At 42.1% G+C, this 21,996-nt stretch overlaps 1 protein-coding gene across 5 annotated transcripts in view; it reads right to left on the bottom strand.

The window, feature by feature from the left end:
* FAM194C (family with sequence similarity 149 member C) overlaps window positions 1-21,996 on the bottom strand; it is a 105,936-nt gene that overhangs the window by 45,274 nt on the left and 38,666 nt on the right. For 3 of the 5 annotated variants that reach the window (XM_086697340.1, XM_086697341.1, XM_086697344.1), the window contains 5 exons: window positions 20,213-20,365; window positions 19,319-19,439; window positions 13,237-13,368; window positions 8,012-8,126; window positions 6,407-6,659 (listed from right to left, as the gene is read on the bottom strand). In XM_086697340.1, coding sequence (XP_086553466.1) covers window positions 6,407-6,659; window positions 8,012-8,126; window positions 13,237-13,368; window positions 19,319-19,439; window positions 20,213-20,365 — 774 coding nt within the window. Of the gene's footprint in view, window positions 1-6,406; window positions 6,660-8,011; window positions 8,127-13,236; window positions 13,369-19,318; window positions 19,440-20,212; window positions 20,441-21,996 lie in introns of all 5 variants that reach the window. The other 2 variants (XM_086697343.1, XM_086697342.1) reach the window with 2 other exon arrangements.

The raw sequence follows: 21,996 nt of genomic DNA, 5'->3' as shown, positions 1-21,996 counted from the left end.
ATTAAACACAAAACAAGCAGAAGGAAGATAAAAAATAAATGCCATAAATAATGGAATTGAAAACAATAACAATGGAGAAAAATCAATGAAATTAAAAGCTGATTCTTTGAAAAGATTATAAAATTAACAAAACTACAGCCAAACTGACTAAGATAAAAAAGTGAAGATCCAAATAACCATCAGAAATCATAGAGGGGCTCTCACTAAAGACATTACAGACATCAAAAAGATGATAAGGGAATATTAATGAACAATTCTATGCATATAAATTCAATAAATTAGATGAAATGGGTCAATTCCTTTAAGGACACAAACTATCAAAATTCACTCAAGAGAAACAGATGACCAGAATAGTCCTGTATTTATTTAAGTAATTAAGTGTGTTTTAAAGATTTTTCTAATGAAGAAAATGGCAGGCAACATGGTTTCACTGGTAAATTAGAAAAAAAAAAAAACCAATTCAACACAAAATAGAAGAGGTAGGAAAACTTCCCAACCCATTTTATTAGGCCAGCATTACCCTGACAAACCAGACAGAAACATTACAAGAAAACTACGGACCAATAACCTCATGACTATAGATGTAAAACTTCTCCCCCAAATATTAGTAAATTGAATCCAGCAAAAGAGAAAAATAATAGTACCTCATGACAAAGTGGAGTTTATCCCAGGAATGCAAGGCTGGCTCAACATTTGAAATCAACATAATTCACCATATTAAGAAAATAAAAAGAAACCCACACATATATGGCCAATTGATTTTTTACACAAGAACCAAGGCAATATAGCAGAGAAGAGGACATCGTCTCAAAAAATGGCACTGGAACAACTGGATATCCATATGCAAAATAGATAAACTTCAACCTGCACTTTGTACCTTAAACAAACATTAGTTCAAAGTAGATCATAGGCCTAAATACAAAACATAAAACTATAAAACTTTGAAGGAGAACTTTGTGACATTGGGTTAGACCAGGTTTTCTCAGTCAGCACTACTGACATTTTAGACTACTTAATTCTTTCTTGTGTGTGGTGGTGCAGGTCGTTTTGTGCATCATAGGATGTTTAGCAGCATCTCTGACCCCTACTCAGTAGATAGCAGTAGCAATCCCTCTCACATTGTAACGATTAAAAAATGTCTCCAGGGTGTTTGAGTGACTCAACCACTTAAGAATCTCACTCTTGATTTCAGCTCAGGTCATGATCTCACAGCTGGTAGGATAGAAACCATGTCAAGCTCTGCACTGTCAATGCAGGATTCTCTTTCTCTCTCTCTATCTCCCCTGCTCACTCATGTGTATGCACACACATGTGTATGCACGCTGTCTCTCAAAATAAAGAAATAAACTTAAAAAAACAACTCTCAAAATATGGCCAAATGTCCTCTGGGGATCAGAATTGTCTCTGGTTGAGAACCACTGGCTTAGGCAAAGAGTTTTTATTTTTATTTTTTTTAATTTTTTTTTCAACGTTTTTATTTTTATTTTTGGGACAGAGAGAGACAGAGCATGAACGGGGGAGGGGCAGAGAGAGAGGGAGACACAGAATTGGAAACAGGCTCCAGGCTCCGAGCCATCAGCCCAGAGCCTGACGCGGGGCTCGAACTCACGGACCGCGAGATCGTGACCTGGCTGAAGTTGGACGCTTAACCGACTGCGCCACCCAGGCGCCCTGGCAAAGAGTTTTTAGACATGACACCAAAATCACAATCCAGAAAAGAAAAAAAAATACATTAGACTACATCAAAATAAATTTGCTCAAACAAAACAAAACAAGCCAGACTGGGAAAAATATTTCAAGTCAAGTTTCTGATAAAGGACTTATATCAAGAATAAGGAACTCTCTCGAAACTTGACAGTACAAATAGCCCAATTTGAAAATGTGCAAAAGATCTGAACAGACATTTTACCAAATGATGGTAAGTAAGCCCATGGAAAGATGCCCAACATCATTAGTTATTAGAGAAATGCAAATTAAAATGATAATGAGATATCACTGCACATCTATTAGAATGGGTAAAATATATAATTTTTAATGTTTATTTATTTTTGACAGAGAGACAGAGTGTGAGCAGGGAAGGATCAGAGAGAGGGAGATACAGAATCCAAAGCAGGCTCCAGGCTCCAAGCTGTCAGCACAGATCCCGACTCAGGGCTTGAATTCATGGACCATGAGATCATGACCTGAGCTGAAGTCAGACGCTTAACCAACTGAGCCACCCAGGTGTCCCTAGAATGCGTAAAATATTTTTTTTTAAGTTGAGGATGCCAATTACTGACAAAGATTTGAAGCAACTGGAACCCTCATACACTGCTGAGAGTAATGTATAACGGTACAGCTACTTGAGCAGTTTGGCAGTTTCTTATAAAGTTAAACATAGATTTACAATCTAAGAGCCAGCAATCTAGCTCTTAAGTATTTGCTTAAGTAAATTGAAAGCCCATGATCACATAAAGTTCTTGGGTATTTACAGCAATTTTATTCATAATCACCAAAAACTGAAAATATTCCAAATGTCTTTTAATAGGTGAATGGATAAATTATCTTTTTATCCATCCAGGCCATGCAATACATGCACAAAAGAGTTAACATAGAAGGCTACTATCTTTAGAAGGACCTGCTTACAAGGTTGGCCCTTTGCCGATGTCTAGAAACCTGGCACTTGAAACATTTCCTACGCTAAGCCCACACTGTGTAAACAATGTGATTTATGTCAAACACCTGCTTTCCTTCTAGCAGTCTGGAATTTTGATATTTGCTAGGCAGAGAGTGTCTATGTGACTATCACTCAATAAAAACCTTGGGTTCTGAGTCTTTAATGGGCATGATTGGGCAGAGATATTGCATACATTACTACATTTTCACATTTTTCACTGCTAGAGAAAGGAGCTTGCTTGGTGCATCCCCTCACAGGAGGGAGAGAGCATAAAGAAGTCTGTGTATGGATTTATCCAGATTCTACCTGTGTCTTTTACCCTTGGTGATCCTATCATGTATCCTTTCACTATAATACCTTATACATGAATGCTTCCATATGCTGAATCCCATGAGTTCTGGTAAATCTCTGAATGTGGGAGTAGTGCAGGGGCCCCCTGAAATAGAATACTACTCAGCAATAAAAAGAAATGAACTGTTGATACATGCAACAACATGAATAAATCTTCCATGCATTATGCTAAGTGAAAGAAGCTAAACTCAAAAGGCCATACACAGTATAATTCCTTTCATAGGACATTTTAGAAAATACAAAACTATAGCTACAAAGAACAGGTCAGTGGTTGTTAGGGATTAAGGGTGAGTGAAGAGTTTGACTACAGAGGGACAGCATGAGGGAATTTGTGCATGTCGGGGGTAGGAGGTGATAAAACTGTTCTGTTGTTCTATGTCTTGGCTATGGTGGTGGTTATACAACTCCATCCATTTGTCAAAACTCATAGACTTATACACCAAAAAGAGTAAAGCTTACTGTAAGTAAATTAAAAATAAATTTAAATTGTAATATAATTAACTGCCTTTCTATATAACCAGCAACAAATTAAAAAATTAAATTAAAAACATAATTTATAATAGCAACAAAACTACTAAAAACTTTAAGATAAACCTAATGAAAGACACATAACTCTGTGTTGAAAACTACAAACCAGAGAGAGATTAGAGAAGACATAAATAAATAAAAAGCTATACTACTCACAGATTGAAATACTACGATATTACAAAGACATTAACAATCCAGTTGAAATGCCAAGATACATTTTTTACCAGCAAAGTGATTCTAAACCTATATGGAAATATAAACTACAAGGGACAGCAAAACAATTTAGAACAACAAAGTATTAGTACATACTCTGCTGTATATCAATGCTTGTTATAAAGCTATAATAATTAATTGGACAGCCTGGTATTTGTAAAAGACTGGAAAAAGAGGAAACAAAATAAGGAGTCCAGAAAACGTCCTCTAATTTATACACATAGAGCCCCTTAATTTGTGACAAACTTTGCACCAAAAAGCTTAGGGAAGTTACAATCTTTTCAAAAGGGGATGCTGGATCAGTAAGACAGATATAGATAACTATAGATAGATAGATAGATATAGATATAGATATAGATATAGATATAGATATAGATATAGATATAGATGGAAAAGATTAAAAGTTGGCTCCTATTTCACATCACTACAGAAATCTCCAAGTGGAGGACAGATGTAATGTAAAAGTTAAAACAAAAAAGTTAACTAGGAAAGTTACTTTGTTGAATATTGTCATGTTCTCTGAATAGGAAAGTTCTTGAATAGGATATAAAAAGCTAATTATAAGGAAGAATATTGAAAATCGGACATTAAAATTTTCCAACTTCTGTTCCTCAATAGACACCATTACCAGAGTAAACGTAAGATCGTTTGCAACGTGTATAATGGACAAAAGTCTTGTACCCACAACATACGAAGAACTCCAAAATATAAATCAAGAAAAGGTGAATGACTAGTACAAAAACGGACAAGGGAGCTAAACAGGCACCTTATAAAAGAGAATATACAAAATGGTCAATGCACAATCAAAACGGTGCTCAACCTCGACAGTCACCAGGGAAACACAATGAAAATCCATATTGTAATTAAAATAACTGGCAATGTCAAGCATTAGTGAGGATGGGGAGCCACTGGAACTGGTGGGAGTGACACTCAATACCACCACTCTAGAATATGGGCAGTCCCACAAGAAGTGGGACATGTACCTACCACCCTAGGACAGCAATATCACATCCAGGCATATACCAACAATAATTAAGGACACATGCTAACACTAGTGCAGTTTGCCATTACCAAAACTGTAAACAACCCAGATATCCATTAACATTAGAATGCATAATTTGTAGTGTATTCAAAAATAGGTTATCATACAGCAATGAAAATGAGCAAAACACTGCTATACACAACTCATAATTATAATGTTGAGCAAAAGAGGCTAGATGCCAGTTACATACTGAATACTGTAGTTCCATTTCAATAAAGTTAAAAAGAACACAAACACTAATCTACAAAGCTAGAACTCTTCCCTTTGGGGAGGAAGCTGTGGGAGGGGACAAGAGGGTATTTCTAAGGAGCTGGTAATGCTCTATTTCTTGATTTGATTATAGGGTATGTTCACTTTGTGATATGCACTAAGCTATATACACTCAGGATTTGTTCATTTTTATGTATTTTTATATATATAGAAAATATATATTAATTGATAGTATATAAAATTAAAATAGAAAAATAGAAAAGACATGTATTTTATCTATTTTTTAAAGTTTAAAAACCCATAAATCTGATGGTGTCACTTGCTGTCTTAAAGTTATGGAATGATTTCCTATAACACTAACAAGGTCACCTGATGTGGCTCTTGGCTACCTCTGTCCTCAATTTACAGCCATCTCCCCTCTTTATCAACATGCTCTTCACTGGCCTTCTTACTTTCCCTAGCACATACCTAACTTGTTCTTGTCACAGGTCTCTATACTTGCTCTATCCTCTGCCTGCTAACCCTTCCCTGTCCTTCTCTGTGCCTACCTATTTCTCGTCATGGTTCCTCATTTATTTTCTTTAAGGTAATATAGTAAAAATTATTCTTTTTTTTCTAAATTTCTTGTCAAGTTAGCTTCTAAATTTCTTGTCAAGTATGCACATGCAGTGCATACAGTGTGCTCTTGGTTTCGGGAGTGGATTCCCATGATTCATGGCTCATATACAACACCCAGTGCTCATCCCCACAGGTGCCCTCCTCAATGCCCATCGTGGGTCCCCATTTAAACATCACCTCCTCAGAACTGCCTTCACTGACTATCTAATTTAGCACCTTCCCCAGACTTCCCAGTCACTCTCCACCCCTGGCATTAGTCAAAATTTTCCATAAAGGGCCAGATAGTAAATATTCTAGTCTTTGCAGGCCAGATGGTCTTAGTCATAATTACTCAACATTTCTGTCTTAGGGAAAGTAACTACAGGCAATATGTAAATGAGTGGGTGTGGCTATTCCAACAAAACCTTACTTATGGACCCTGATATTTAAACTTCATATCATTTCACATGTCATAAAATACTCTTCTTTTGATCTTTCCCCCCTAAGCATCTAAAAAGCTAAAAACTCTTCTTCACTTATAAAAAGGTAGGCGGTGGGGCTAGATTTGGTGAATGGCCCTACGTTGCCAACCTCTGCTTTAAGGTGACCCTGATTTACTTTCTTCCTAGCCTATATCACTACCTAAAATGACTTCAACTCTTCTTGTATTTATTGTCTATCTTCTCACACCCCTAAAATTTCTGCTCCAAGAGGGAAAGGCCTCATCTGTTTCGTTCTTCACGGTGTGCCCACCGCCCATCACCATGTCTGACACATGGAGGCCAGAAGCAATGAAGGCCCAAGCCTACCTGGGTGTGGTCATGGCTTTGGCTTGGGTCTTGATGGTCTTCCTCCAAGTGGGGCTCACGGAAACGGACCCATGCTCTTCCCTTGAAGACTCTCCAACTGAGGATTCAGGTCGGGCTGACCGAGATCGTAATAAAAGGACTTCTCCTGAGTATAAACTTGGCTTGGGGCCTCGCTCGACATAGGTACCCGATTTTACCTTGGTTCGATTGCTTTGTGCCTCTTCCTTAACCGGGTATTCTATGGTGAATAGGCCTGTTAACAGAAGACATGGCTGTCACTCTCCCTCATGGCCCAGCCTTCCCCGCCCTGCTATGAGGCTCTGCACATGAGCAGCCCTTCAGCTCATCTTCCTCTCCACTCCTCCACTCTCACACACTCACAAGCCAGGTCGCCTCTCTTCTGCTGTCTGGCATAGAACTCCACCCCAGTACAGTTAGTGGATTGGTAAATACTGGCTGAAATGTAAGAACAAATCAATCTTATTTCTACTCATTTGTCAAGACCCAGCTGAGATCCCTCTTCTGCCAAGGAGCCTGCATTTCATTCAGTTCTGTGTCCTCCACAGCACTCATAGAGGCTGGGTATACAATGCATCCATGCTGTTCTCTTCCCTGAGAATGCTGTTCCCTGTATCTCCAGATTGAAGTAGTTTCCATCTACTTTCTTTGTTGTGTTTATTTGTATTCTTGTTTTGCTTCTCCTACTAGACTTGAAAACTTCTGAGGCCCAGGACCTTTCATTCCTTCATTCACTTACCAGATGTTTATTGGATGCTAGACATATAGAGATGACCCAAAACAGGGTTCCCTACCTCTGAGAACTCCTAGCAGGGATACTGGGGGGATGGACAAGCAAAGAACTATTCATAATGCTAGGTAGTAAGATTTATAATTAGAGCACATTTTACATATGCTGTGGGAACCCAAAGGAGCATATGACTCATTCAGCTTAGGGAACCAGGGAAGGCTTTCTGGAGGAGGAGTACAGCTGAACTGAGTCTTTAGGGATGAGGAAGAACTCCTGGGAACACAGCCCCTTGGTGCCCAGCCAGGGTGGCATGGAATGGAAGTCACTGTTCCTCTGTCCCCAGGCCCATCAGCAGGAAGAAAGTCTAGATGTGGGAGCAGTTTTGAGGTCACCAGTCTGGCCCCAGGGGGAACACTGTAGCCTAACAAGGACAGACTGGTGAGCTGGCTGCTTTTTTCCCTTATACTGAGATTGTCCGCAAGGAGAGGAACAGGGTCTACAAATGGATGACGGGCAATATGGGAGAGCTGAAAGGTGAACCAGATGGGGACAGAGAGAGTTATAGAACAATGATGGGAGGTCCAGGAAAATAAGACAACCACAGGAGACACTGAGGACACATGGGACCATGCTCAGAAAACTGAAGGTGGCAAAGGCCACCACTACTTGAGACACGGCCCTGAGCAAGTACCCTTGCTTCGGGAGCCTGAGCCTTGTTACCCCATCTACTGATGAGGAGGTCGCCCTGCCCACCCACCTCCCCAGGTGGTAAAAAGCTGTCCTCAGAGATGCCTTGCAGGTGACCCAGGATTTAGGAAGTTATCTGACAGGCATCACTCTACTTTTCTGCTCCTTACCTGCTGCCAACAAGACAGAATTCATAAACTGTGACACTGTCTTTTGAAACCGCTTCTTGATCCCCACTAGGGCTCGGCTCATCTTAGACATCTTGTCGTCCATGCGGGTCAGCAGCTGGGGAGAGGCCAAGGGGGAGAGCATTGTTGCCTCCCCGCCAGGAGCCCAGGAGCCACTGGCTCAGCCCACCAACAACTAGGCCTTGCTCCAGCTTGGAGGATGTGCTGTCCCCTCTGCCTGGGACAGAGCCCTCTCCCCCTGCACTCAGGGAATTCCTGCACATCAGCCCAACCTGACTCAAATGTCCCCTTGTGGGAGGGCTTCCCTCCAGGAAGCAAAACTGTTCCTTGCTCTCTATGTAGCCTGAAGTCAAAAGTTAGCCCTTTATGAAGTAACTGGATGCATATGAGGCTGTCTCCCCCACTGGACTGTAAGCTCTTCAAGGGCAGGGACCGGATCTTGGTCTCTTTGGTGTCTGAGTGCCTGTCATGCAGAAGGTGCTCAATTAATGCTTGTTGCATTATGAATAACTAGATAGACAAGGGCCTCTTTGGAGTCCTTGCTGCCAGTCCCCCTCTATATGCATTCCCCAGAGTCCCTTTGTCCCCTACAGCTGCCAGGACATCTCAGATGAGAAACTGTGATCAAGCTTACGTAGATTGGTTCCTGTAGGGCACAAAGGCCCAGGCCTCTTGCCTCAGTTCGGGACTACCCTGAAAGGCCATTCTGGCTCTGAGGCCCTCTGTAGGACAGCGAGGCCTTTGCTGGGGCTGCCCCACCGTTCAACCTCTACCTCTGCTACAGCATTTCAGAGACATGTGGAATGAGGCTCAGATCTCGGAGTTCATGACAGTCGGCATCTGACATTTTCTCCAGGAAGCCTTTGTTGATTTCCTCAGCCAGGGGAAGTGCTCTCCATGCTAAACCAGCATAAGGGCCCATTGCTGTCCTATCCACCCTGGGCCTGGCCATTTTGTACTTTCTTTATCTCTCAATGTGACTGGCCCCTCCAAGGCAGGATCTTTGCTTTCTATATCTCCTGCTTAATACAGAGCAGTTGCAGAAAAAATTTTCTTCAGTGGAATTGAAGCCTCAAGTAGAGAGAATGGGATGGATGGGGGACAGATTTTCTGAAGTGTGACGAAGTCAGTCTATAGATTCTTCTTTGCCCTGCAGTCAGGACTTCTGTAAAGGATGCCCCAATTAATAGCAAAGCTTCAACCATCCTTCTGGTTGTTGGCCCCAGCTGCTGCTTCTGGGCTAATTTTATTTATTTATTTGTAATTTATACTCAGCCTGCTTCCAATAAGGTTTTGAGGTGGCACTCTGGGCTAATAAAACATTTAAATTGAGGTGTTGCCTCACTTCCAAAGTGCTGCCTTGATAGAAATATTTAGTGAGAAGCCTGGCTGCAGGGCTGTAAAAGCTAGGACTGCCATCCTGCCTGTCACTCTGATAGGTGGCTCCTTCCAAGGTGATGGGTGTCTGGGGAAGCCATTTAACAAGCTTCTCAGTGACGGGAACTTTGTGGGAGGAGGCCACCCTAATCCCCACCCTCAGCTTTTCTAGACTGCCATGGATTTTGCTGATGAGCCATAACTAGCCCCAAACACACAGACCTAGAAAAGGTTGAATGGATTGTAAAAGTCCCAGGATGGGAGTGTGTGGAAGCCAGGCAGGCCCTTACATGTCACTATAAATATGGGGACACTGAGTCCCAGAAAGGGAAGGGACTAGCCCAAGGCTCTATGGCCCCTTCCTAGCCTAGGCCAGCCTGCACAATCAGCAAGTATTCTCAGGGGCCCCTTGCAGCTCTGATGGTCCAAGAATCTACGATGAACCAATTTTCTGGACCTTAGGATTTCATGTAAAAATATTCCAAGATGCTTAACTTGGCAGCTAAAGTCAACATTTGAGAATTGTGTTACCTACAATAAAGTTGATATTTCCTCATTTATTGGAGTTTGTCTAGTCAGAAATCTGTGTTCTCAAACAGAAGGGGTTATTACCTTGTCACTTTTATGGCAAGTCAGTCTTCTTGGTCAATATCAATGACTATAGACTAGAACACAGCACTGTTTTCAGAAGCTGTTTTAATGTATTGGTCTGCTTATCCCTATGCTAAATGTCCCCAAGACAATTGTGCTTTTTGAGTTATGATGTCCTTTTAAATAGCTTTCCAGGTTTCTACCACACTGTCAAACTGCCTCTGTGAGCTTCCCTTATGAAGTTGCCACCTTCTAGACCACATGGTCCAGCACAAATAAAATACAAGCTACACATGTGGTTGTAAACATTCCTGTAGCCACATAAAAAAGCTCTTAAAGGTGAAATTAATCCTAATAACTATTTTATCTAACCCAATATATCAAAAAATGATGGTTTTAACATAGAATCAAACTATTCATGAGAAATTTTTACATTTTCTTTCCATGCCAAGTCTTTGAAATGCAGCATGCATTTTCACTTATGGCCCATCTCCATCTGGGCTTGTCACATTGCAAGTGCTCAGTAACCATCTGTGGCTTGTGGCTACCATATTAGACAGGACTCTGTCGTGGACTTCTGGATTTCTAGGTCTAGCTTCTAAGATTGCGTTTAGGTAAGACAAAATAAGACTTGAATTACTAAGGGGCTTTCCTAGTCCCAGAGGGCATGTTTGGTATTTGGACATAGAGAGACATCTCTTGGCTTGGCTGTTCATGGGGTTCTTTAATTGCTTACATCCTGGTTCTCAGCTATGATCCAGGCTGCAGCAATTGCCAGACAAGAGGTTGCCAGGAAAATGAAGCATTATTGCAACTTTATGGGAAAGAACAATTCTCTAATACCCGTTGCCTTTGGTAAGAAAAGTAAGCTCACGTTTTTTTTTACACAGCTGAAAAAGCTTTTTTTTTTTAAATTTTTTTTTCAACATTTATTTATTTTTGGGACAGAGAGAGACAGAGCATGAACGGGGGAGGGGCAGAGAGAGAGGGAGACACAGAATCGGAAACAGGCTCCAGGCTCTGAGCCATCAGCCCAGAGCCCGACACGGGGCTCGAACTCACGGACCGCGAGATCGTGACCTGGCCGAAGTCGGACGCTTAACCGACTGCGCCACCCAGGCGCCCCTGAAAAAGCTTTTTAAGAAATATAGACATATGACCTCATATATCGTGTGTACTTAGTCACATAACAGCAACTTTCAGAGTAATAGCATGGAACCAAATGGGCAGGGTGGACTCATCAATAAGCATGATCATCATCTTAGCCCAGATGGAGTCAGAACCCTGGGGTTCTTTTGCTCTTTGAAGTAATGAGTGCAGCCTGAAGTCACAGGCATCTGAGTTTCCTCGGTGCTCCTATGAGGCCCCTTTAAGTGACACACTCTCTCCTGGTACCCCAGTGACTCCCACAGTGCCCCCTCCCTAGCACACTGCACCAATCCAGCTGGATTACAGCGGGTTGTTAAAGCTTTTGCCCCCTTCCATTAGACCAAAGATACCTTAGAGACTAGAGGGAGTGAGATTTCTTCCATTTCTCTACATCCCTGCAGCCAACTTGGCACACTGCAAGTGCTAATAAATGTTTACTGAATTACTTAATGAATTAATGAAGTTGAAATCCTGCTGAAATGAAAAGGCAGTGAAAAACAGGTGCAATGCTCTCTTCCAAGAAAAACACAGGTGTTCTGTGCCTTATTCAAATAGCATGGGCCCCTAGCAAATGCCTGCCTCCATGTCTGCATGTAAAGTGAGAACTTTGGGCGGCTTCTCCTCATGGGCTCTGTCAGCTTTGTGAGTCTATGAGCCTTGGTGGCAAATGCCCCTGCAGCACAAGAGCCTTGCTCAGCTCCAGAGAGGAACATGGGGAGGGTGAACTGCCCTCTGGATGGTCATATAACTGATCACGCAAACCTGGACACTATTGAGAGTGAAAGGGGATGCTATTAACAATTTCTCCGGGCTGGCAGGTATAAACTGGGACTGGCCCTGGGGAAACTGGGAGGTGTGGTCCTCCTGCTACTGTTCCAAGGAGGCTTCCCCAGTGGAATCCCAGCAAAGCGCTCTGTGCAATGCAAGTGGCCTGCTCCATTAATGAGCCCTTGGTTATCCCAGTCTCAAGGTAGTCAACTGTTCCCTACTAGACTGTAAACCCCTCAGGGATCAGGGACTGTGTCCTCTCTATCCTCTCCAATCTTGCTCCACAATGTTGACTAGGGACCAGGTACATATAAAGATCCATGAAGACACAGCAAATGGAAGAAGTGAGCTTCTAGTCTCCACTGTTTGCTCACCCACCAACAAATACTGAGTAAGTACTTAATTTGAAGCAGTCCTTGTGCTGGGGCTCTGGTGAAACAGACATCAGTAGGAACCACAGGAAATTCCCAATCTGGTAGGCTTATAAATAAAGGAGTGCTAGAATAGAGATGAGTCATGACTGGGAGGGCCAAGCAGAGGGAGAGGTAGACTCTCCTTGGGATGGGAAAGGGGGTGGCGGAGAGGGTCATCATCACACGTTGGTAGTAATTCATTCCAGTATCATCTCTCTCTCTTCTGGTAACAGCGCCATGATGTTCCTGCCTCATCCATCATGCAGGTGGTATACCTGGGGCTGATCATGCCCTGGCTCTCAGGATGGACATGACACTTGAGCCTAGTCTGCGAGAGCAACATGCGCTCCTGGCCATGGGGGCCATTTTAAGCAGAGGCAGCAATGTTGGTGCTTCTACTGAAGCACTTAGGAAAGAGAAGCCCTCTTTATCCTAGGAAGAACAAAGCTCATAGAATACCAAGCCCAGAGATGCCCATGACAATCTTGTTACCATAAGGAGAGAAACTCTCTGAGAACGAAACCAACAAAATGGAAAGCAGAGCCAAGAGATGGGAAGATCTGATGGAATCATTTGAGATCCTGGATTCACCCGTGCCTAAAGCTGCTTACTGATAGACTTTTCAGTTTACTGAGCCAATACAGTCTGTCTTTATGTTTAAGCCAATCTGCATTGGATACAATCACAGTTGAAAGACTTCTAACAGGTAGAAGTTTCACGGAGAAGATGGTACTAACATCAGGTAGTGAATGATGATGAGTAGGAGCCCATTAGTCAGAGAAAGAGGTAGGGCCCTGCCTAGGGCAGGGGTGGAGGAAGAGGAGGAGCATAGGCATTGAAATATGGGGTGGCAATTCACATTGAGATACCCTGGGGTCAGGCCTGGGGACCTGGTCTGCTTTGGCTTACCCGTTTATCCTGCGCTACTCCATGCGGACAATTGTTGGCTGAAACAGAGAGTGTTATTGTCTCATTTAGGGAGGTGAAGGTGACTATGATGGAGTCCTGGCTCAGAACTGTCAGCTTAATTTGTTCATTCACCTGAAGATGAAGAAACCAATACTTAGTGGATCTCTGCTTCTGTTATCCATACCCCACTCCTTACTCTCCACAAAGCATAAAATCCCTCCTGGCTTGGGACTGAGATAGCTGTAAGATCTTTCCAGTTCTTATGTTGGAATTTAGCTTTCATGGAGAAGAAAGAATGCCAGTCTTTCTTTGGGGGATTGGCAGGAAAAGTAACTGATGCCTTCCTACCCCTGCCCCTTCACTTTCCAGCCCAAGCTTGGAACCAACTGTGAAAGAGACATAGGAGTCTACAGGCGAATCAGCTTTGGTTCTAGTAGAGTTGGGTGGAAATGCAGCTTGGGTCATAAGCCTACACTATATCTGAATCAGACAACGTGTCCACCCAGACACCAATTCTGACTATGAACCTTGGTCTAGAGCATGCAGAGCTGCCTTGGGAAGCTGACAACATGGCAGGAGGCATCAGAATGCACCCCTCCACGGGTGGGTGTGCAGATGACAAAAGGGAACCCAGCAGGGGCTGAGCCACACATACTCAGTCTTCTTCCCTCAATCACCACATATGTCACTACTCTTCCCCTGAAGAGGAGCCAAAGGAACCTACCCACCCCCGCCCCTTTTTAAAATCACTTCCCAAAGGGTGGGATTTTCTATGTAGCAATCCCAGATAGGAACAGGGAGAGGATGAGCTGCCTTTATAGCAACTCACTCCTTTCTGAGAATTTTGTGTTCTAGAAGTAAGTCTGAGTTCTGCCTCTGTTAGCAAACTACTGACCTTCTCTGAAGCTCAAATTCCTCAACAGGAAATAGGTGAAAGGCTAATATTAGGTTCAAATGAGATAAAGATTATGGAAGTGACAATGACCCATCACACACAAGAGCAGATACTGTCAGGATGTGTCAGCACAACTCCAGTGTGAGGTCCCTGGATGGTTCATGTGTACAGAGAGTGATGTATACACAGTGGCCCTACCTATGTAGGTACCTGTGTGGTGACGTGTTCTTCCATTTTCAAAGTCCCTGACCTACATGTACCCAAGGACTCCTCTGAACTAAGCAAATACTCTTCATTTTGTTTCTTCCATTTACTTCTACTATCCCACTTGTTGGCCCCAAGGTCTACACTCAATTTCCTCACCACTGAATCCCTTCCTTATACTCCGCAGTCTGAATGCTAGTACTCTCCAGCACCTAGAAAATATTTACTCCATGGCTGTCTTCTTGCCAAGCCTTTTGACATCTTCAAATTTGTTGATCACTTCCACTTAAGAAAAAACCCTACCCTCTCCTGTTCTCCTTCTAGAGACTGTAGTAGAGAGCTGTGGTTGACAGCTTAAGTGCTACAGCTGGACAGGGTTCAAATCCCAGTGTAGCTACTTACCAGAGGAGCAATTTTAGGCAAATTGGTTGGCTTCTCCGAGCCTGGGGACAGTAACAGAAGTTTTATCCTAGGGGACTGAGCAGATTTCCTGGGGTAAAACATGCACAAGTCTTAGCACAGTACAACTGTTATTTATTATCCCTGCTTCCTGGATGATTTCTCTACAAGCTCATTCACTGCTCATCTTCTTGGGAGTTCATGAGCCAGTCTATCACATATATCTGTCCTCTCTAATCTCTCACCCTTAGCAAGGATTAGGTCACAAAAGGCACTGAGCCAAATCAGCACATCTAAAACTATATTGATGTCCAATCCTTCAGAAATTTCTGTTTCCACCCAAGCACATACTCCACTGTGGAGTCATCTATACTTCTCTTTCCTCTCATTTATCCCTATAGCCTGTGCCTGAATGTCACTGAATCCTTCTATTGAAATGGCTCCTTTAAAATATATTGCTGCTGCCCTTCATCGTGTCAGACCTGGCTAGTAACTCCATAACCAGTCTTTGTACTATCCCATCCACTGATCTTTCCCTTACTAGTCAGCTTTCCACACAAATGCTGGACAAACCATGCCAGCCATCAACTTAGAAACTAACCGGCTGGTTATACTATACTTCCAGTATAGCTGAGTCAGCTCCTAACAGGCTGACCCTCCCACAGAACTTGAAAAAAAATACAAAAAAACCCCCAATGACCCAAAGGCTCTGATGAATAAACAAAAGCAGGCAAATTTTGAAGAATCAAAACTTAAAAGAAAGGGCTAGCATGGGATGAATTTCCACTCTACAGTTTTAGCCTGAAGGCAAACTGTAGTCATGGCCAAAACACTACCATCTTTCTGGCCCAGAGAACCAAAGGACTAAACCTGTGGAAATTACAATCACAAAAAAAGTAAGGAAAAAATTCCAGAAGGGACAGTGCCAAAGAAATAGATGCCCAAATCCTATGAATAAACCATCCATATCCCTGGCTAATCACTGAACCATGTATGAGTAGTGAAGACTCAAGACAGCTAACTGCTAGGGAATCAGAAAAGCTGAACTGAGATGTGAGCTCCTGCCCACTGTGGTAAGACAAAGTTTGGGACGTGAGTCTAACCAAGTTCACTGCCTGCTAAAACAAAACTGTTAACACACTTCAGAGAAATACATCAGAATTCAGACTCCACAATCCATAGATCCTCAGATAACCTACACAATGTCAGTGATCCAAAAGTACTCAACATGTAAAGAACTAGTAAAGTGTGAGCTATTCTCAAAATAACAGATAACCAATCCTGTCTGGTATGTCCCAGATGTTGAAATTATTAGACAAGAACTTTAAGGCAGCTAATTTAACTGTACTCAATGAAGCCAAGGAAATTATATTTGTAATAATGGAAAAAATAGGAAATCTCAGCACAGAAATAGACAATATAAAAAAAACCTCAATGGAAATTCTAGACTGGAAAATACATATTTGAAATAAAAAAATTCACAGGATTAGATTAGCATAATAGCAGAATGAAGATGTCAGAATAAAAATCAATGAACTTGGGAGATAGATCTATAGAAATTATTCAATCTGAGAAGAGAAGAAAATAGGACAAGAAGAAAGAAGGAGTATATTGAGACAATATTAAAAGCTATTAAAAAAAACATAATTGGAGTCTGGGGGAAAAGGAGAGAGATTGAGCACATTTTCCCCTAAAATAATGACAGAAGATTTCCCAAATTGGGTGAAAGACACGAATTTACAAATTCAAGTAAACCTCCAGCAGAACAAAGGCAACCACACCCGGACACATCATAGTCAAACTTAGAAGATCAAATTAAAGATGAAATCTTGAAAGCAGCTAGAGAAAATGAACGACGATTTGAGTAACTACAGACTTCTCATCATAAACTTTAGAGGATATACACAGTGGAACAGCATCTTTAAAATGCTGAAAGGAAAAAAAATTCTGTTAACCCAGAATTCCACACCCAGCAAAGATATCCTTTCATAAAGATATTTTTTCACATTAAAGCAAACAGAATTTGTTGCCAGCAGATCTGCACACTTCAATAAATACTAAGGGAACTTATTCAGGCTGAAGAGAAATTATACTATGGGGAAACTTGGATTTTCAGAGGAATGCAAAACCCTGGAAACGGTAAATATCTGGGTGAAAACAAACTGTCCAATGCAGTCTGCAAGACAATAAGCAAATTCCTCAGCCCAACATCCAATACCTCTTACCTCCACCCCACAGAAGATACACCTCCTGCTCCCTCTTTCTTTTACAAGAAGCACCTGTGAACTTTTTATTTTATTAAAAAAATTTTTTAATGTTTATTTTTGAGAAAGAGAGAGAGACAGACAGACAGGACATGAGTGGGGGAGGGGCAGAGAGAGAGAGAGGGAGACGCAGAATCTGAAGCAGGCTCCAAGGCTCTGAGCTGTCAGCACAGAGCCCGACGTGGGACTCAAACTCACAAACTGCGAGATCATGACCTGAGCCAAAGTCAGATGCTTAACTGACAGAGCCACCCAGGTGCCCCAAGAAGCACCTGTGATGCCATACAGAGTCCCAACTCCAAGTCTTTACAGATGCTATTCCTTCTACTCAGAATACTCTCCTTTCCTTCTATCTACATGAATCATATGCACACATGTTCACATTACAATTCAAGGGACACCTCATCTTTCAGACCACTCCTGACTGCACTAGCCCTTGTTATGCATTTCTAGATGCAGCTCCAGGGGACAGAACAATGAACTGAACTACACTGCCAAAACACTTTAGTGATGTCAAAGCAACTTCCCCGCCATTATTTTATTTAGTTCTCACAAAAGCACTTTGTATTGATGAGGCAACCAATACTCAGGAGCTGAGTGATTTTCACAAAGCTTCACAGCCAGAGTTGGCAAGGCTGGCACTACACATGGCTTCTTAGACTCTCATTCCAGCTCTCTGTCCACTTGGTCACACTGATACATAAAACATGGTGCCTGTCTGCCACCAATTTATAATCTTTATGGATTATAAACTTTTCATAGAGCTGGAAAAAGTTTAATATTAAGGCAACAATTCAATATACCCCTAGATTGACAATCTCAGACCTGGCCAAGCATCAGAAGTACTTGTGACAACTACAGAAATCTAGCATTCTTGACAGACCACCTGAATCAGAATCTCTCTGAGGCTATGCCTGGGCATCTGCATTTTTTAAAGTTCCATAGGTGGTTCTGATAAGCAACCAGAGCTGAGGACCTCTTCACTGCATGACTAATATCAAATAACTAACCCAGACTGTGAGTACTATGAGAAGAGACAAATGGATGTGGGCTGCAGTGCCATGATGGAGGGGAAGTATGAGCAGGGCTGTGAAGGAGGGGAAATTTGTATTGGTAGAGAGAGGAGGGAGAACACTTCAGGCCTATTCCCTAATAGGAAAGATGAGATATATTTAAGAGATTGAATGTTTCTGAGCAGAGGTGTGATCTATGGGAATTAGGATACAAGGATGAGAATCCAGTGGCCAATTTAGAGGATGAACAGAAAGGGCACAAGACAGACAATTAGGGGTAGGGTGCCTGAGCCCCACCGCATACTCCTAGAGTACTTCTGTCCATAATCCTTACCTTGAGGCTCTAAATGTCAGGCCACCTTGAGTATATTCTATGTTCTGTGATCTTTCTCTGAATTCCAACCCTATGAGCTTGTTTCTTCTCTCTCACAGCCCTTATTCTTCTCTATCCTGTGTTCTTATTACTCTCCTGGACTTTGGGATTCCTTGGGGAGCTTTGCTGATCTTTCTACCCCCAGATCAGTGATTCTCAATCAATAACAACTTTCTCCTCCAGGGGACATGTGGCCATGTGTGGAGATATTTTTGGTTGTCACAGTTTGGGGAGTGGATAGTACTGGCATCTGATGGAATGCTGATAAATATCCTACAATGCATAGTTATAACAAAGACTTATCTATCCCAAAATGTCAGTTCTGCCAAGGATGAGAAAGTCTGCTCTAGATAAAGTAACAAGCACATTTAGTTGCTTTATTAATAAATTAGATTTATCATTATTATTTCGTATTAGTAATTCCACACTAATTTATTATTTAATGAATCTTTGATGAGTGGCTGTCTGAGTAATCAAATGAATAATAAAGGAGGGCTTGTGTTTGTCAGCCACCTTTGACTTTCATGACATAGTAACATTATAAAAACAGAAGCTGAGAAGACCAACATAGAATTGCTAACTTTTCTTATTGCCATGTATAGGCATCAAAAATAAAGACAGCAACTACTATAACAGTTATTTCATAAAGTGAAGGGCATTTAACCATCAAAATGTAGTAATATTAAATAATAAAAATAAAAAAGGAGGGATATTACTAAGAAAGTCAGTATGGCAGCCAACAGTTACTGTAGACTGGTGAAAAGTTTACCTCAGCCAGCTCCCAACCACTGTTCATCAACTGGGGAAACTCTGAATGAGACCATAAGCTCCTTAAGGGAAAAGCACCTGTCTTACAGGTAGCCCTATGACTCTTAATGCTGGGCAGTCTGAGGAAGACTGCCAAAGCCACCCCACTTGTGCTGTCCATGCCCACCTGATATTCCAGGGAGAGCAAAGTCTCTGTCTTGGAAGTCCAGCTCCACTTGTGGACTACGTAGCCCTTGTAGTCATTGGTGGTCCCACCTTCCTCATCCAAGACCAAGACAAATGGGCAACTAGGAGAAATTCAGAGGTGAGAAGTTGATGCCAGGCCCCTGAAGGAAGCCCTCATCACTATAGGCTACAGGAAGGCAGGGCTCTGAGACACTGTCTTGGGCTGAAGGAACCATGAAGTCCAGCAGGCAGCCTCACTTCCTCTGCCTAATGTGGTCTTAGGCCCTTTCACCTGTTGATGCTACTGGAATGTCTGTCAGAAAGGGCAGGTCTGAGAGATGATGGAGGTTCAGGCCACATCCAACAGGGGAAGAAATAGAATGTGTGTCCTGTTGCTCAAAAGCTGGAGCATACAGGTGACAAAATGGGAAATGGAACATCTATAATGCAAGAGTCATTCCTTCTGAGAACAGTTCCTCATGAAAGGCCAAAATAAAATCAGCTTTTGGCTGACAAGAATATGTGCCTCTCTTAAAAGACCCCATGGAAGTGGTACCCATGGCCTCTCCTTCACTTACTCCTGGTATAAAAAAATTTTCTCTACTAAGTAATTCTTCTAGGAATTCCATCCAAGTCAACAATCAAGATCTTAGTGCCCTGGGGGTATAAGTGAGGAGTAGGACTTTGGGAATTGCCCCTCTCTTTTGCTATGACATGGATCCAGCAAGCAAAGGTCGGGCATCAAAATACCTACACCCTGCAGGCCCTACTTTAACCCTGTCTCACTGCCCTCCTAGACCTCTGGACATTGATGGCCCCTCCTTTTCCCATGGTGCCTCCCTTTGTCACCATCAAAGATACTTCTATGGGGCCAGGATTCCCCCAACCAACTCACCGGGCCTTCAGGTTGTAGTGAACACAGCCCTGGCCTTCAGCATTGAACAGAGCCAGAAAGGAGAAGCTGGGTGTGTCATTAAAGAGGCAGGTGATGGTTCTCCCTCTGCAGCACGTGGGGATCTGACACATGGCAATATTTCCAGAAGGATAGCTGGCAGAAATGGTCAAGGAGAAATAGCAGAAAACTCTCCGGGTTCTGCTTTCAGGTGCTCCATGGAAAGTAAGTCTACATGTCAAAATGATAGCTATTTGGTGCATCATTCCCAGTCTTCAAAGACCCTCCCTGCACTTTGCATAAGTAACAACTAAATGACTATGGAACCCAACCATGCCCCAGGTGCCTTCTTGTATCTTCTTTCTATTCCTCACAACCTACCTGTGGTAGGTAGTATTATCTCCATCTCAGAGATGAGTAGGGTCTCTCTGTGTCTGGGGGTGCAGGTGGGGGGTGGTTCCTGGGATGTGGGACTTTCAGTGCTAAAACCAGGAAAGTCCCAGGCAAACCAGGACAAGTTGGCCACCCTACAGATGAGAAATCCAAGGACCAGAGAAATGATCTTCCCACGTGACACCACAAGGAAGTGGCAGAACCAGGACCTGAATTCTAAAGCCAGTGATATTTTTAATGTTGTCAGGCTGCCTTCCCTTACGATCAGTCTAGAAGAGCAGGCAATGTTTCCCTGCTCATTTCCTACTAAGGTGACTCCAAGAAGCACTGGTCTCAGCTAAATGAGAACATGGTGTGGGCAGCTACTGTAGGAATTTCAGTAGTGCCCAGACAGAAGACTTTCAGTGGTCATCACTGTGGTTCAACCTCTTACGGGTTTCCCATTAATGGGGGAAAAAGAGATAAACAGATAGGAATCATAAGTAGTAACCAAATAGAAATTCTGGAGCTGAATAGTACAATAACTAGAATGAAAAGTCACTAGCTGGGTTTAGCAGCAGATTGAAGCAGAAGAATCAGTGAACTTGAGGATAGATCAATTGGGTTTATCCAGTGTGAGAAGCACAAATTAAAAAGAATGAAGAAAATTTAACAGAGCCTAAGAGACCTATGGCAGACCATCAAAGATATCAACATATCCATAACAGGAGTTCCAGAAGGACAGGAGAGAGGAGAGAAGAAAGAATATTAGAAGAAATAATGACTGAAAGTTCCACAAATTTGATGAAATACATGAATCTACACAATCAAGAAACTCAACAAATTCCAAGGAGAATAATTCAAAGAGTGTCACACTGAGACACGTTATTATCAAACTGCCAAAAGACAAAGAGAGAATCTTGAAATCAGCAAGAGAAAAGAGACTCATCATATACATGGGATCTTTAATAAGGTTAAGGGCAATTTCTTATCAGAAAACATGGAGGCCAGGAGGCACTGGGATAGAATATTTAAAGAGCTGAAAGAAAAACTGCCAACCAAGAATTCTATATTGAAAAAAACTATCCCTCAAAAATTAAGAAGAAATTAAGGCTTTCCAGATAGATAAAAGCTGAGGGAGTTCACCACTAGTAGACCTACCCTACAAGAAATGCTAGTTCTTCAGGCTGAAGTGAAAGGATACTAGACAGCAACTTAAAGCCATACAAAGAAAAAAAGAACACCAGTAAAGGTGTTTATATAAGTAAATATAAAACCAGTATTATTATATTTTGATTTATAATTCCTCTTTTTTCCTGTATAAGTTGAAAGACAAATGCACAAAACAGTAATTGTACATCTATGTTAATGGCACTCAATGCACATATAAAGATGTAACTTCTGATAACAACATA

This window comes from Puma concolor, chromosome A2 (genome assembly GCF_028749965.1).
Source record: "Puma concolor isolate L17-30 chromosome A2, mPumCon1.1.hap2, whole genome shotgun sequence".
Classification (NCBI taxonomy): domain Eukaryota; kingdom Metazoa; phylum Chordata; class Mammalia; order Carnivora; family Felidae; genus Puma; species Puma concolor.
This window is presented reverse-complemented; position numbering and strand designations above follow the sequence as displayed.